The 15976-nt window shown below is 41.2% G+C and overlaps 1 protein-coding gene across 4 annotated transcripts in view; it reads left to right on the top strand.

Annotated features, from left to right (window-relative positions):
* VCAN (versican) overlaps positions 1-15976 on the top strand; it is a 105808-nt gene that overhangs the window by 15520 nt on the left and 74312 nt on the right. For all 4 annotated transcript variants that reach the window (XM_086629231.1, XM_086629229.1, XM_086629230.1 and 1 more), the window contains exons 3-4: positions 5693-5867; positions 5975-6102. In XM_086629231.1, coding sequence (XP_086485357.1) covers positions 5693-5867; positions 5975-6102 — 303 coding nt within the window. The remainder of the gene's footprint in view (positions 1-5692; positions 5868-5974; positions 6103-15976) is intronic.

Genomic DNA, 15976 nt, shown 5'->3' with positions numbered 1-15976 from the left:
GTTGCCACTCAATTGTGCTGTTAGCCCTGAGACATTGTGTGTTGACAAGCTAATTGATTTATTCTCTCTACAGCCAATTCCCCTTCATTATCTCTTAAGTATGGCATTTGAAGAGATATTTATTTAATCTTTTAGACTTATCTGTCTTGTCTTACAGTCTCTTGATGCTGAGCTTCTGTGCTTCCTTGCTAACTAAATTAACGTGGGCAGCTGCGTTTTTAAGCTTGGGTTTTACTCTCCTGCATCCTGGATCCGAAGGAACCTCCAGCTTCTGCAGCTGGGAGGAAAAGAGCACAATGGGTAGCAGCCATAAGAGGATAGGAGAGAGAAATTCATTTCTGAGTGAGAAAGAGCCAGGGTCTGCATGCAGTGCACATCAGGAACAGGGAAGCAAATGCTCTGGTCAAGCTGCCATGTTTCTTATGTAGGGCCTGGGAACATGTCAGCCGATGGGCAGACTGATGGGGTTTCTGCATCAGGCTGGATGGAGGACCTTGGGTGGGAGAGCTCTGAGCCCAGGCAACGCATAGCATGCCTTCACATGCAGAGTGGTAAAGCAGAGACCGGTACTAATGGCTAAACTGCTTTTAGAAGGCTAGTCATCCCCTAGTACGACGACAGTTCTGAGACACTCTGTTGTTTTTCTTTTTAAGTAATTTTAACTTAAGTAGCAGTGCCTCGGCCTCAGTGAACACTTGTTCACACACTATGTTGCTGTGCGGAGATAATGGGGTGAGGCAGGTGATCCCCCTGCGTATTCAGAGATTAATACAGATGTAGTAAAAAAGTCCTTCCCCTGAGAAAAATACAGATAAAGCTCAGCATCAGTCGCTTTCCATATCTGGACCGACTTGTCCAGAGGAGCTCACGTACACCTGCACACAGCTGTGTTGCTCTGTGAGAATGGACACAAAGATTTTGCACGGAGGAGCGACATGCTAGTGAATGCAAGGAGTTTCTGTCGCTGGAGAGCAGGAGGCACGGGGCTAACGGAGCAGAGAGGTGGTATGCACTTTCTCTCCCCACCATGAGAAGTTCCCCGAGGCGTTTGGCAATGGAGCTCCTGCTGATCCAAGGCGAGCCTGTTCTTCTCAGATTGCGAAAGCCTAAGACAGGGGTCAGAAGATGGGTGCAAAACCTCGAATGCAGAACACGAATGAATTATTCATGCAGGAAGCTGAAAATGCTGCCTTATTCCTTCCTTTCATACTGTGCTCAGTCCTGCAACCTCTACTTTGGCGTGTATTTGTAATGTAAATTGTCTTCTGCATTAAAAGCAAGGAGGATCAGCATACTGTGTGGTAGCTTTGGCAGTGGGTTGGGGGTTATTTCAGCGGTCTGCGCTACAGTGGCTAAGGTTTGAACATAAAATTTAACTGAATAACAATTACTACCACAGTAATCTTTTATTTTTAGATATTCTTTGCTGTATGTGACACCTTGTGAAATTCGGGCTTTTTGTGACTGCAAGAGTGCACGTTGCAGCAGTGTGAGCTCACTAGTGAAAGTGAACTGTAACTTATTAGCCATAGCAGGAGCCCTTCCCCTGCAGTTCCACGAGGTTTTGCTGCATGATACCTTGACAAGTAATAAAGCAAAGCTGCAACCCAAAGGCGTGAACCCACCGAACCAGGCTCTTAATCATGGAAGACCTCGTTTGTTAAAAGTGAAATACTTCATGTTTTCATTTTCCAGTCTAAGACAGAGACAAATGATTAAAAGACATCCTCTCTTGCTCAGACAGAAGTGAATTTTGGATGCTACAAATTACTTTCCTGTGAGTGCTCTTTCTTGCAGACACTGCTGCTCCTTCCTGTAATTACACTGACTTTGTTTGCCAGATGTTCAGTGACAACATTATACTGCTGTAGTCTGTTTTCCAGTTGCTTTATTTGTTCCTTGGACAACTCCTTTCTTGCCTTTTCTTTCAGAGAGGAAATAGACAAAGGGAAAAAATCCTTTACAAATGTTTTAAACTGCAAGAACTCGGACAATGGATTTTGCCCCTCTCTCTCTGTCTAACTGAAACAATGAAAGTCCTGCACTTTAATCTTCTTAGCCCCAGGGGGTCTTCTAATTATTGCAGCTGTTGCACAGGCTTATACGTGCTGACGTCCTCCTTCCCATTCATCTTGGAGGCTCCTTTATGTCCATTAGCTCCTCACTGGAAATGGAAGAGCCTTCAACTCTAAGAATAGGTGAAGTTTACCTTTTGGATCAGGGCAAGGAGAACAAAGCATTCTCCAAGTTCCTTTCCAGGATTTACAAATGACCAAAGGCTCTTCTCAGCACTGCAAAAGCTACTTTAAATTGACAGTGATATTAACTCTTTAGCCCTGCCTTATTCAGGTATCATGGGAATCTCAAATTTATGCCGGATAGGAAGGGCAGTGATTGCTTCCAACATGGAAGAAATGAGAGGTGAGATAGCTACTTGTGGATAACGCACTCATGTTTAAGCAGTAGGAAGTTTTAAAAAAGTGCGAGTTCAGAGAAATATGTTGCCATCTCCTGCTAAGTTAATGAACCTTTTTGTGGTTGTTCAGAGAAGCAGTGCTCTTGTGCCCAATTGAAGTCATATAGCATTAGTCACGCAACCTTGCAAAAAAAAACCCCAAACCAAAAAGCAGGCAATTATTCTAAATTCATATGAAATAAATTTTAATTAAGATTAAAACAACAAATCAAATGAACAAATTGCTTCACATACTTGTGCATTTCTGGTTTGACCCTGAGTTATAGAGTCAGTGTCAAATATTGTATACTACCGAACACCAGTGCTACCAAAAAAAAGAAATTTAAAATATTTGTATATATTCAGCAGTAACATGCGGTAAAGACAGATGCCCAGCTTGTCACTATTATTATGAGTTCATATGTATGATTCAGGTTAAATATTTTATGCACTTTGGTTGTGAGCTCTGTAAAAATTGCCCATTTCTTATTTCTCAACTCAGAACACCAAGCAGGTCACTCGAACTTGCTTTTTTATTTGCTACTGTACCACTGAATAGAGCCATGCTCGTTTATACCAGCAAGTATCTTGCTCACAGCATCAACCAATGTTACTAAATTCTGAATATATTAAAGTAAGTATTTTAATGTATACCACAGCTTTAAAAAAAAATCTCCAAATCATATTTTTGTTGGTTTAGGCTTTTAAATTCCAAACATGATTAGTTACTGTCATCTAACTCTTTTTTATGTTGTGAGATAATGCTCTGTGTTGGGCATGCAGTAAAGAACTGTGTTGTTTAGGGTACACGAAGCCAAAATAGGCACACACACATATATAAACATAGACTTACATGTATAAATAAAGTTTTGCACATCTTAAGACAATGGTATGTGAATTTACCCTAACCAGGCAATGGAGGATGTCCTTTAACAGAGAAAGTGCACGGATACAGGAGCTAGAAAAGCTGTCTCTCTGATATTCCCTTTCGATGTCTCCCACTACAGATAGTTCACGTTAGTAAGAAAATGCGCTGTGCTCTAGCACTGAGTCTGTCTGGAGTGGTGTGGCCCCATCTGTGCTGTTATGCTCCTTTGGCTGCCAGCATGGGATGAAGGTGCCCATTAGAAGTTGTCCCTGGTCTTTGCTAGCTCCTGAAGTCTGCACAGAAATTGTTTGGAAGTGTGTTATAGGGCCTGGGCCAAATAGTGCAGTGAATTAACCTAACAATTTAACAGCCTTGATGACTGAATTGCAGGCACCTGGAATATTTAATTTAGTAATAGAAATGTAACCATAATTTTTCAGGGTCTATTCTTTACTTGTCACTGTTGCCAAACAATGCTTGGATCCAGTTGAAGATGAAATTACATCATTGCTTGGAAGAAGCATTGTTTATGATGGTTCTGTCAGTGGTTCTGAAAAGGGATTCTATGGGGATGCTAGTGGTCTGTAAAAGTCCAGTTAGTGGCTGCAGCTGGTGTGTAATTCCATATTAAATGATGAAATTTGGGAATTCCCGGTATTTCCTATTTCCTGTTTCTCTGCCAGTAACTTTGATAAAATTGGTGTGTGATGATTGAGATTTAACCTACCTGTGAGTATTTTTCAGATAATGAATTCTATTTTAATTTCAGAAACCTTCTTAGTGAATCATGACAAGAAGAAAAATGTGTATTTTCTATTTATTGGCTGGATCCAGACCTTTGATAAATGACAAAATTCTACTGAATTTGTCTGCATGAGAAAAAGTATTTCTAAATATGTTGGAACCTCTTGAATCAACATTTTATTAAGTTACCCATATTTCTGTTTATTCATAAATTAGTAGTCTTCTTCCGTCTTTCAACAATGCTCTAATAACAAAGACTTGTTGTTAAACTCATTATTGCTACAATGGCACCATTTACCCAAACTATATTACAGTATGTTATTTCCTCATCATGAAGTACTCCAATAAAATCATCAGAGAAAAGGAACATTTTATGGTTTATTTCTCTTGCTTTGTAGCCATTCTGTGTAGTGGATGATTTATGGTGTTGCAATGCTTCTGAAGATTTTAGAGTGAAATAAGGGAGGTTGAATGTTATTTTTCAGAGATCATTAGGAGACATCCTTTTGATGCTAAATTGTAAAAGACACTGGCAATAGCGGGGAAGTGATTTTGCAAGGTAGAATGTCTCTTTTCTGCCCCTTCAGAGTTGGTGCCCTTTATGGCTTGTTTTAGGTGTGCGTGTGCAGCTGAACTCAGTGGGAATTACGTGTATATAGAAAACAGAACATGGCTTCTAGACAGATCCTGTCTTAACCAAAACCATCTTAACTCTAAGCCTCCCTCTCCAAACATCTGACGTGCTCAAGTAACTTTTGAAATTGTCAAGATTCTTTCCAGAACCAGAAAGGCCCCAAATAAAAGCAAGCTTTGTTTTGTCTGTATAGTTTGTAGTGTGTGCAGGAAAACATGGTTATGAAAAATTGACCAACAGCCATGTATTTATAAATGTTACATTTGTAGTAAGCTTGGATGCATAGGAACAGACCTCAGGGCCATCACTGATTATCAAATCTGCATCAAAGGCACAATTTTTTTGGTGTGCCCGTTGGTCACATTTCTCACTGCAGCTACCAGACCTCAAGCACTCAAGGGATCCCTCACTCACTGTTGGCACTTCTGCGCGCAGTTGCTGCAGCTGGCTGCTTTGGAAAGTCTGATTTTAAGCCCACTTTTTATGAGGTCTAGATGTGCTTAGTCTTGTCTGGTCACACAGTTTGACTCGCAATCGGATGTGTCATGTAGGCCAGTAAGCCAATGTGTCAGGTAGCACTGTTAGGATAAACAACCGTGCCTTCAGTTAGCCGATCAGTGCTTGGAACTGGAAGAAACTGGATAACTGTGTGATGTCGTTGCCATAATTCAGCATTTATTCTCCCTTTTGATCACGATTTTCTTTAATAGAGCAGTGAAAATGTTTATATGGTTTAATTACTTTTTTCTGTGTGTACAGTGAATATAATTTCACCAACTATTAATAACATAAGGTGTTATATAATTACTGGTAGCAGCCACTAGAGGGGGGGACATCATTTATGTGATGGCATATCTCTTGGCCTTTTACTATTCTTGTTGTACCCACCTGTTTTCAGCATTGTAACAATACCTAGGTAAAGTCACAGTATGGTAGTGGTTGCAGAAATGATGCGAAATGTGTCACTAATGTAAATTTTTTGTCTTTTCAGGCGTTGTATTTCACTATCGTGCAGCAACCAGCAGATATACTCTGAATTTTACACAAGCTCAGCAGACCTGTCTGGACAACGGTGCTGTCATAGCAAGCCCAGAACAACTGAAAGCAGCCTATGAAGATGGATTTGAGCAGTGTGATGCTGGCTGGTTGTCTGACCAGACTGTTAGGTGAGACATTTAAAAGGCCCTCTGACACAGTTTCCCAGAATTAATATATTTAGCCTGTATAGACTTAAAATTACCATAATAATAAATATGAGCATGCTGCATTTCAGATATCCAATTAGACATCCAAGAATTGGCTGCTTTGGAGATAAAATGGGAAAGAAAGGAGTCAGAACATATGGGCGCCGTTTTCCTAATGAGACTTATGATGTATATTGCTATGTGGAACACATGCAAGGTAAGATAGGTCCATATATACTCTGCACTGCAAAAATTAGAAATGACTGGATACTTGAATGTGGAAAGGCAAAGAAATAAGAAATTCTGTGTAAAATAAGTTTTAGTTCTTTTGAACCTGAAGAGAATTGCTGAATGAAGTGAACCAATAGTTTGTGGTCTAGCAAGCCTTAATTAAAGGCGAATGTGGAGTCTGCAAACAGATAGTCAGGTTTAAAGCTGCTATAGTTAGTTTAGTAGATCTCACTAAAGTTGCTGGTGAAGTATCTTATTTTTTGAATGTTATAAAAGGATTTTCAAAGAAACAAATTTAATGTTTGAGAAGCTATATATAAAATATATATATAAAAAGATGGATATAGTACATGGGCTAACTGTATTATAGTTCATAAAGTATGTAATTAAAGTTTTATGTGTCCATGGTATAAAATTAGACAGATATTTAATTATAATACAAGTTTAATAATATCTTTTTCAAAAGGGAGCATCTCAACATCAAAAAGAAACAAACAAGCAAAAACTTTCCAGTGAAGAATCTAGATCTTCTTTCGTAAAATTCTTTGCAATTCCATAGTAAGACTATAGTCATTGCAAAAGCTGCTAATTAAATGACTCTAATACAGCAGTGTGATTAAGATTCTGCTACATGGTGACTATGAACCATAGATCCTGTTGTGAACTCCGTGGCACCTTGTGATCCATGTTTAGACTCTATGATCAGTCTTAATTCAACAGAGTTTGATGGTAAAATGAAGAACATGGTAAATTTTTCTGTGATTGGGCAGTTCTAGCACGCACAAATCTCAGTGTTACAGGTGTGATGTGGTAATTGTTTCTTATAATCTCTCTTCTGGAAGTGAATCTCTCTTCTGGAAGTGCACCCTCAGCAAGTTTGCTGATGACACCAAGTTGTGTGGTGTTGTGGACACGCTGGAGGGAAGGGATGCCATCCAGAGGGACCTTGACAGGCTTGAGAGGTGGGCCTGTGAGAACCTCATGAAGTTCAATAAGTGCAAGGTCCTGCACGTGGGTTGAGGCAATCCCAAGCACAAGTACAGACCGGGCAGAGAATGGATTAAGAGCAGCCCTGAGGAGAAGGACTTGGGGGGTGCTGGTGGATGAGAAGCTCAACATGAGCCGGCAATGTGCGCTGGCAGCCCAGAAAGCCAACCGTGTCCTGGGCTGCATCCAAAGCAGCGTGGCCAGCAGGTCAAGGGAGGTGATTCTGCCCCTCTACTCTGCTCTCATGAGACCCCACGTAGAATACTATGTTCAGCTCTGGAGTCCTGTTGTGGGTTAGGTTGAACCAGCAACTAAAACTCACACAGTCTGTCCTTCTCCAGTAAAGTGGAGAGGAGAAAAAAAAATAAAGAGGCTGAGGGTTGAGACAAGAACAGAGGGAGCACCCACCAACCATGGTCCCGGGCAAAACAGACTGGGTTTTCTTAAAGCAAAACAGTTTATTAATGGTTACTTAGAAGGACAAAGGGAAACAAAACAGGTTACTCAAGAGGACAGAAAGAAACAAAACCGGTTACTCAAGAGGACAGAAAGAAACAAAACCAGATCTTAAAACTGACACCTTCCCCCCCCACTTTCCTTTTCCTCCCGGCTCTACCTCCTCCCCCCAGCAGCACAGGGGCAGGGACTGGGGGAGTGCAGGTCAGTTCATTCCGTGCTGTTACTGCTGCTGCTTTCTTAAAGGAGGAGGAGTCCTTACACCCTTTTTCCCTGCTCCAGTGGATCCCCTACCCACGAGGAAAAATCCACAAACTTCTCCAGCGTGAGTCTAGCCCACTGGAAACAATCCTCCCCACAGATTGCTCCAGTGTGGGCTTTACCACAGTCTCGGATACTTAGGGAGTTGTAGCCACTCGCTCCGGCGTGGGTCGTCACGCAGACTCCAGATGCCTCTCTGCCTTGTCGTGCACCCCAACATGACCATCCTCAGGCTCAGGCATCTCCTCTCCACGGGCTGCGAGTGGGTCTCTGCTCCACCGAGGCCGTCCTGGTTGCAGGGGGGCCGCCTGCCATCTCACCACCAGCTGCAGGTGAAACTCGGCTCCGGCACACATCCTCCCGCTCCATCCTCACTGATCTGCTGTCGATGCGGCTGTTTCTCTCAGATCTCAGTCCTCTCCGGGTGAACTCAGCCCAGTGGGCACCCCGGGAGTGGGGTGCCCCTGAGTTCCCCAGCTGGCTCCGCCGCCGCCATTCTCCGTGGGCGGCGCCGGCCCGACGCAGGCAGCTGCCCGGCCGGGAGCCAGGGAGCGGGGGCAGTGCCCTCCTCCCTTCTCTCCTTGCTCCTGGGCGAAGCACCTTTTCCGGTTCCTTTATCTCGACTTAAATAGGGCAATACGCAGAGGCGCCCTATTGGCTCAACCCCGAGGGGAATGGCAGTCTGATCTGGTGGCCAGAACCAAGTCTAACCCGGTTCCAAAACTGGGGAGGTCACAGGGAGCAAAACCCCTCTCTTGCCACCAGAACCCCCACCCCCTCCACATCAAACCATGACAGGTGCCCAACACAAGAGGGACATGGAGCTGCTGGAGCGAGTCCAGAGGAGGGCCACGAAGATGATCCAAGGGCTGGAGCACCTCTGCTATGAAGACAGGCTGAGAGAGTTGGGGCTGTTCAGTCTGGAGAAGAGAAGGCCCTGGGATGATCTTATAGCAGCCTTCCAGTACTTAAAGGGGGTCTACAGAAAAGCTGGAAAGGGACTTTTTACAAGGGCATCTGGTGATAGGACAAGGGGCAATGGCTTTAAACTGAAAGAGGATAGGTTTTGATTAGATATAAGGAAGAAATTTTTTACATTGAGCATGATGAGGTACTGGAAGATGTTGCCCAGAGATGTTGTGGCTGCCTCATCCCTGGAAATGTTCAAGGCCAGGTTGGATGAGGCTTTGAGCAACCTGTGTAGTGGAGAGTGTCCCCGCCCATGGCAGGGAGGTTGGAACTAGATGATCTGTGAGGTCTCTTCCAACCCAAACCATTCTATGATTCAATGATTCTATGAATTTAACTATATCCTTTCAGTGGGCCTATAGATATATTCCAGATGCCAGATATCCTTATGCTTAGACATTACTGTGACTTATTAAATACATATACTTAAAATATAAATGCAAAAATATCCTTTCATATCCTGTAGCCTATTTTTTTTTGGCTTTGTGCTGGTTATGCACGTGGGAACTTCTTTTTGGTACAGAATTACTTTGCAACCAGGACCAAAGTACATTTTCCATTTACTGCAGACGTCTGAGTATGTCACACTGCTTCTGTCTTGACAGGTTTTTATTCCATATCAGTTTCATTGTTTCTTTCTGAAAAAAATACTAATAGTTCCTAATTAAATATCTTTGGGGCTGATACTTGACTGATATGCATTTAGTTTAGTGCTCTTGAAGACAGCAGAACAATAAATCAGCCATGGCTCTAAGTCACCCTGCCTTTGTATATGTACACGTATTTGTAACAAGCAATTGTAAAATTAAGGTGCTCAGTGTTTGTTTTTATTCTATATTAGAAAAGAAATAAATCAGATTGTTGCCTGCTGATGGCATAGAGACTTTAGTCACTGAAATCAGTAAGCATTTTTCTCTCACCGTTGGTAGCTGAGGATCTACCCCAGACTGTTCACCTTAGACAGTTATGAAATGCAAACAATACAAGTCTTGCAAAGAATCAAAAAACATATAAGCTTGGAAACTCTGAAAATTAAGTAATGGAATTTTCTTAGTTCTCAACATTGTGTTAATTTTACTTGTTTCACCTGTGTCTGTCAGTGAGCAGCACACTTAGACACCTAGAGTTCATAACATTGATCCTCCATCAATCCTTGATGGGATTGAATTCTGAATCATCTCTGAATCAAAGCTTTCAAATTCAATTTGGGTCTTTCCTAGCTTACAATAAGTTTTGGCTAATCTGTATCATTCCTGGATAAGGAGCCAGTGCCTTGTTCCTTTCCCTCTTAAGAACAGAGAAGTGTAACTAATATGGAGAAGCTTATCGTGGATGCATGTGAGCCAGCAGTTTCTCAGGGTTAAATATGCTTACTGAGCTTTTAAAAATAAAAATTAAAAAAAGTCAAAAATGAAACCTATTTCACTGAGGCTAATGTTCTGTGCTCAGAATGATGTGGAAGCAGGCCATGCGGTTCAAAGAGGTTGCAGCAGCTGTGCAGTCGTCTTTGGTGAAGATGCACATGCATAGGTTTTCAATTTCTCATGAATGTTAATTGATTCTTCCTTGTTACAAAATTTTATTTACCAAGATTTATGAGCTGCCTTTCCTCCCTGGGATAGCTAGACATTTCTGTCCTGTTGTTGTGGGTCATGATCTGTTTAAACATATGCATGTCTTTGTGGTTTGTCAGCTGAACTGCGGTGATGTGTTCTGCTTGGATATGAAACCTTCAGCATTTAAGAAATACAAGCTAGCATAGAATATTGGGGACATTTGGTCTATCAACCCAGGTAACGATAAGCACCTTCATTTTACCTTCTTTCTTGCACAGTAGCTTCCTGTGGAAAATTGAATGAAGCAAATGCACAGTTTCAGCCTTTATCTTAAAGGCTCCATAGCCTGGGACAAGAGTTAAAGACCTGCAAGGACAAGATCTACAAGAGCTTGTAGGTCTGGCTTAAAAGCTGTGATTGACCACATCACCTCTGGGATCCACTGAAACTCTCCAAGACTGTTACAAAGCCCATTGTATGGTAACAACATGCTTATAGAGATGAGTACAGGTTCAGAATGAAACTCTGCAGGAGACAGAGATGCCTGCAAGTTTCGATATTGTCCTTCCCAAAGGCAAAGTGTGTTCGACCTAGCCTTTATCTAAATGATTCTCAGAATATGCATTAGTAAAAGTATTCTAGAATATTTTCTCCCAAATTGGGAAAAGAGCACTCCATCTTGGCTTGGTACATATTGCATGCTTTTTTTTCGCACTGAAGAGGGTGTGAGACAAACAGTGTGATGAATGTTGGCTGCATGTTTTGTCATGTTAATGGATAATGGCATTGCTACTAGAAGCGCTTTGCTGTGGCAGCAAGCTGAACCTGAGGAAAGAGGAGCATTCCCTTTACAGTTTTACCATTGACTTCAAGAAAGCAGAGTCAGGTCAACACTGAGCACATAGTAAAACTCATCCTTCAGCTATTTGTGTAGTGGAAGGTTCTGTAAGTTCTGTGAAGAGATCACTGCTGTGGATGAGATAATTGCTGATTAGCTGTACAGCCTCAACGCACTGCACAGGGATTTTTTTTTTTTCTGATTATATTGATGAATTTTAATGCAAGATTATTATAATAGTTAGAAAAGATACTTTACCTCTTTTTTTTTTTTAATACCTATTTTCTCAGAAGTTTTCAAATGAACTCAAGTCAGAAAATAGCTCTAGGAGTCAGAAGGCGTGATTGTTTTATGGATATACGGTATAGGCATGTTATACTGACATGCAGAGGAGTTTATTCTGTTTGACTGAAGAGAAACAGATCCGTGTTAGGAAGGCAGAGTACCATATCATGGTATAGTGCAGGATAAATTATTCTTTAGTGCCTTCACAGAAACCTGAGCCTCTAAGCCAGACTTCCTTTTTAAGATGGGGCTAGGGAGCCAAGATGGCTTAGTCTATATAACAGAAGCAGTTTCTTTAAGAACAAAGGTTAATTTCAAATGGAGAGCTTGTTTGAAGTTACATAGGTAGCATCAATGAGATTACACTTTGGAACTACTCATCCGCAGAAGGCAAATAATTAGACAAAATGTCAAGGGAAATTATTGGAAAGTGACCATTGCAGTAAACTAAATCATGTGGTTTGTTTGCTGCATTGTAACACATTAATACATTACTAGAAGATTAACAGTTCAAGATTTAGGTTTATGCCAAATTTTTAATTGCTCTATCAACCTAAGGCTGAATCTATAAGGTATAGAACTTTCTCTTGTCATGAGCACCTCTCAACACTTCATTAATAACAAAGGACATTCGTGATACTTAGTATATTGTAGAACTGTGCTTAGACATGATTTTTTCCACGTGAATTTGAAAGTTCATATCTCCATAGCCTATTCTGATTCAATGCCAAGTCTATTAGAGTTACTTGCACTAAGTAGATCCTTTTTTGGACAGCCTGTATCAGTGAGATGACTATTCGTGGAATAAGATGGTGCTTGATTAATGATATCAAAATCTGGGCCATAATAAGAATGTCATCATGGAAGTCATTGAACAGTTATTGGTCTGTTGGCCGCTATTAGTGTCTCACCCCAGAAGGCCATAAATGGTAGTATCAATTCTTGTGACACATTTTATCATAAATGTGTATTGAATTTACAGTATTAATTTGAGTACTTGCACTGAGGATTTGTAGGTGCAACATCATTTCATTTTTCTTCCTTTCTGGCCATATGAAATCACAAAGTTAGCCAGAGACATCAATTTCTCCTTGAAACACGAACTATTACCATAAATTAAAACCAGCTGCCTAGGCTAACTCTTACCATTTCCTTGTTTTGAGGAAAGCCAGAGAGATTAAAGACTGTACAATTTTAAGTTAAATATTTTGAGTTTTGCTAAAAAACACAGAAGAATAATTATGGCAAGGATTTGAAATTTGTGAGCTCCTAGTGATAAAAATAAGAATCCGGAGTCAAAATATCATTAAATAGGTACTGGGCGTGATCTCTTACTCCAAACCTATTTACATTCCTCATATTTCATTGCATAGTTCAGTGTACTAAGCATTAACGAAAACATTTAGGATACCTTTAACTGCGGGAGATGATTTACCAATGAAGAGTTTAATCTGAAGTGATTGAGCTACAAAGGTTTGGATATAACTCTTAGGTTCTCTTAACACCTCCAGTTGAAGCAGCGTGCACACCAGCGTCTTCTGTGGAATAATCCTTTGACTGGAAATGGGGGGAAGGAGAGGTTTCCATTCTGTCTTTAGATAAGCATGTGTGTGATTGATTTGACAGTGCTGTGGTGTCAGAAATTGAGACAAAGCAAGATTTGCTCGCCAAAGCCCACTGATGAAGTGAGGGGCTGTGAGTGTGTGGTGCAGAGCCAAAGCACTAACTGCTCCATGCAGCACTGTCTTCTGGCCAAGGCCAGTTAGAAGCCATATATGTCTAACAAGCGTGTGTGATACGCAGATGGGGACTCATGCTAAGAAAGTTATTTTGGGGTGGCAGTGGGGAAGATTATACAGTCTCTCTTCTATGCACCATTCCCCTCATCCCCCCCCCAGTGAGTGAGTGAGTGCCGGGAAGAAAAAGCAAAAACAAAACCAGATGTCTTTTAAATATTTTCCACCTAGTCTCATGCAGTTTTGCTGTTGTCATGGAAATTTCTGTGAGAATAATAGTAATTAAAGAAGTCATAGTCTAAAATATGGCTTCAGGTAAGAAGTTTACTCTATGTTTTGGGCAGCTAAAGATCTTATTTGAAGCCTTTTCTGATTCTGGAGCAAAAACTACCTTAGTTTTTAAAACAGAGACACAGAGAAAAGGGTCTTTTCTTCTTAGTTCAGGGCCTATGGTAGGGTCACATCCTTTGCATTTGCTTACACTGGACACTTTTCCAGCCTTGAATTATGTGACTTAATGCAGGGTCATGGATCCGTGAGTTCTCAAGGGGGGTGCAGAGCCCAAAAACCAAAAGAAACCAAAAAGGAAAGAATACCGTAGTTTTTTAATGCATGACATTGTATTTGATCTCATAGTGTGATAAAGCTCATCTTCGGGGAAATCTGAAAATCCTAATGTCTAAATTATTTTTGTGGCAGCGAGGCACAAAAAACAGAGAATGGTATAGAATGCAAAGTTAATTTCCTCCCTCGTGTAAGTAAAAGCCAGTGGCACTTTGCAACTGCAGCAGAGCTCTCTAAGGATATTGCAGTTACCGCTTTATTCATCATGCTTGAGGGTAAGTCTATGGGAAAAGTATACACTTCCAGTATTGTCAAATGCAGTGAATTCCTATTCAGCCTATGGTTTTGCATAGAGTAGACCTAAAACATTCGGGAGAGTTTAATTAAATCATTACTGATGTGTATCAAAACAAATCAACTAACTTGTTCTAATGTGTAAGAGAAAAAGACTGCTTCAGCTGGTTGAAGTTGAACCTATCTGCGAAGCTGAACCTATCTGCTTAGGTCTTTGTGGTTCTCGAGGTCTAGAGAGTGTTTCGCAGTAATTTCTGGCTTTGTTAAGGATACCTCTCTACTAGCCTGGTGTGTCAGAGAACCAGCCCTTGACAGCGGCAGAATGAAGGAAGAGAACCACAGGCATCTTGTCTGTACAGTTTGGGAAAGCGGGAAGGCTGGAGCATGAGTGGGGTTAATAAACAGGCTAACTTCGTGTAGCCTCTAAGGCTCCTGCCTGTCGTGAAGACAGACAAAACTTTTCAGGTCCGTCTTGGCCTGAATGTATGTATTTTGACTGCATGTGTTTTTCAGAGCTTTCAAGAGAAGGGTAGCAGTCTCTGTTATCTTCATGCATGTGTGGGGAGGAGGAATATGGGCAGTATCTCTTCCCTCTTTGGTACACAAGCAGTCTGGTACTCCTGTCAGTGGCTGCTACTGCCTTTTTGTGTGAGCAAAGTGAGAAGGAGGAAATGAAAGTTCTTGGGATATGTGGTCCTCAAGGTGCAAAGGTAAATACTTTAATCCCCAAACTGGCCACAATATTCCTGCTTCTTTGCACACTTGATTGTGTTCTGGAAATGAAGTTTGGACTGTAGTGATAGAACTCTGGCACTCTAACATCCCCATAAGGGCACCTTCGCTTGATGAGCTTGGTGGGTTCCACCATGTCTCAGAAACAACTAAGGAACAGATCTGGACTTCACCACAGACCCATTAAGCTCAAAAAAGGAGAGATGCCAAATTCTTAGTGGGGGATAATGTTTCTTCTCAAACAAGAACACCATCAAGAAGCTAAGATGGAAAGGTATTGGTACTTTTTTTTTTTTTAATTTAAAATAGTTAGAGTTAAGCATTTCTATCTCTGGGAATGACTTGCTTTTTGTGTATTTAATATCCCTTTGGATATTCTTATGTCTTTCTTTAGTTGATACTGAAGATAGTGGAGGTTGTAGAATCTGAGCACCCAACCACAAGATAAAGCTTGTGAGCACCAAATTCCAGATGCAACAGTAATAATGAAAGCTCCTGTTGCTCTGGGAGAGGAAAATGGGGGAAAAGACTAAAAATATTACAATAAAATAAGTGTAAGTATCTCCTTAGTATTTGTCATTCCCTCACATGAATTGTTTAGTAGCGAGGACATTTCATAGGTGGTTGACCAGACACCATCCACAGCAGTTGGTGTGTTACCAGATGTGTCAAAAGCACTCAGTCAGAGACTCACAAGTTACCTCTTAAGCTTCCCTGCAGTTTGGGAGAATCCTTCAGACAACTATAAAACTTTTGTCATGGACTTGCATGTGATGCCTTTATCTGCCAGGTGCAAGTGACTTGTAGCTCATTTTGTTCCAGCCTGCCCTTATTTCTGTGCTTGCTTTTAAGATGTGTGATTCATGAAATTCTCATCTACAAACATGCCCAGCTCAGTGAGACGTCTCCCGATGAGAGAGAATAAATTAATTAACCTTCAAAGGAATGAAACTTGCTATAAAACCAGCTGATAAGTCTGTAGATCTTAAGCTTTTTCCTTGGGGGTTGACAAAATTGGCTCTTGTCTTCAAGAGAAAAACCTAGCTTCTTCATCTAGCTTGATATATTTGAAAGAGAGGGAAAAAGTATGACTTTCATCGGGTGTCTGTTTTAAGCAAGCAAAACAAACACATGTAACTGGAAAATCCTGGGCATTCTTCAAGTGCTCTGATCGCTGAGGCT

Source organism: Tauraco erythrolophus, chromosome Z (assembly GCF_009769465.1).
Source record: "Tauraco erythrolophus isolate bTauEry1 chromosome Z, bTauEry1.pri, whole genome shotgun sequence".
NCBI lineage: Eukaryota > Metazoa > Chordata > Aves > Musophagiformes > Musophagidae > Tauraco > Tauraco erythrolophus.
This window is presented reverse-complemented; position numbering and strand designations above follow the sequence as displayed.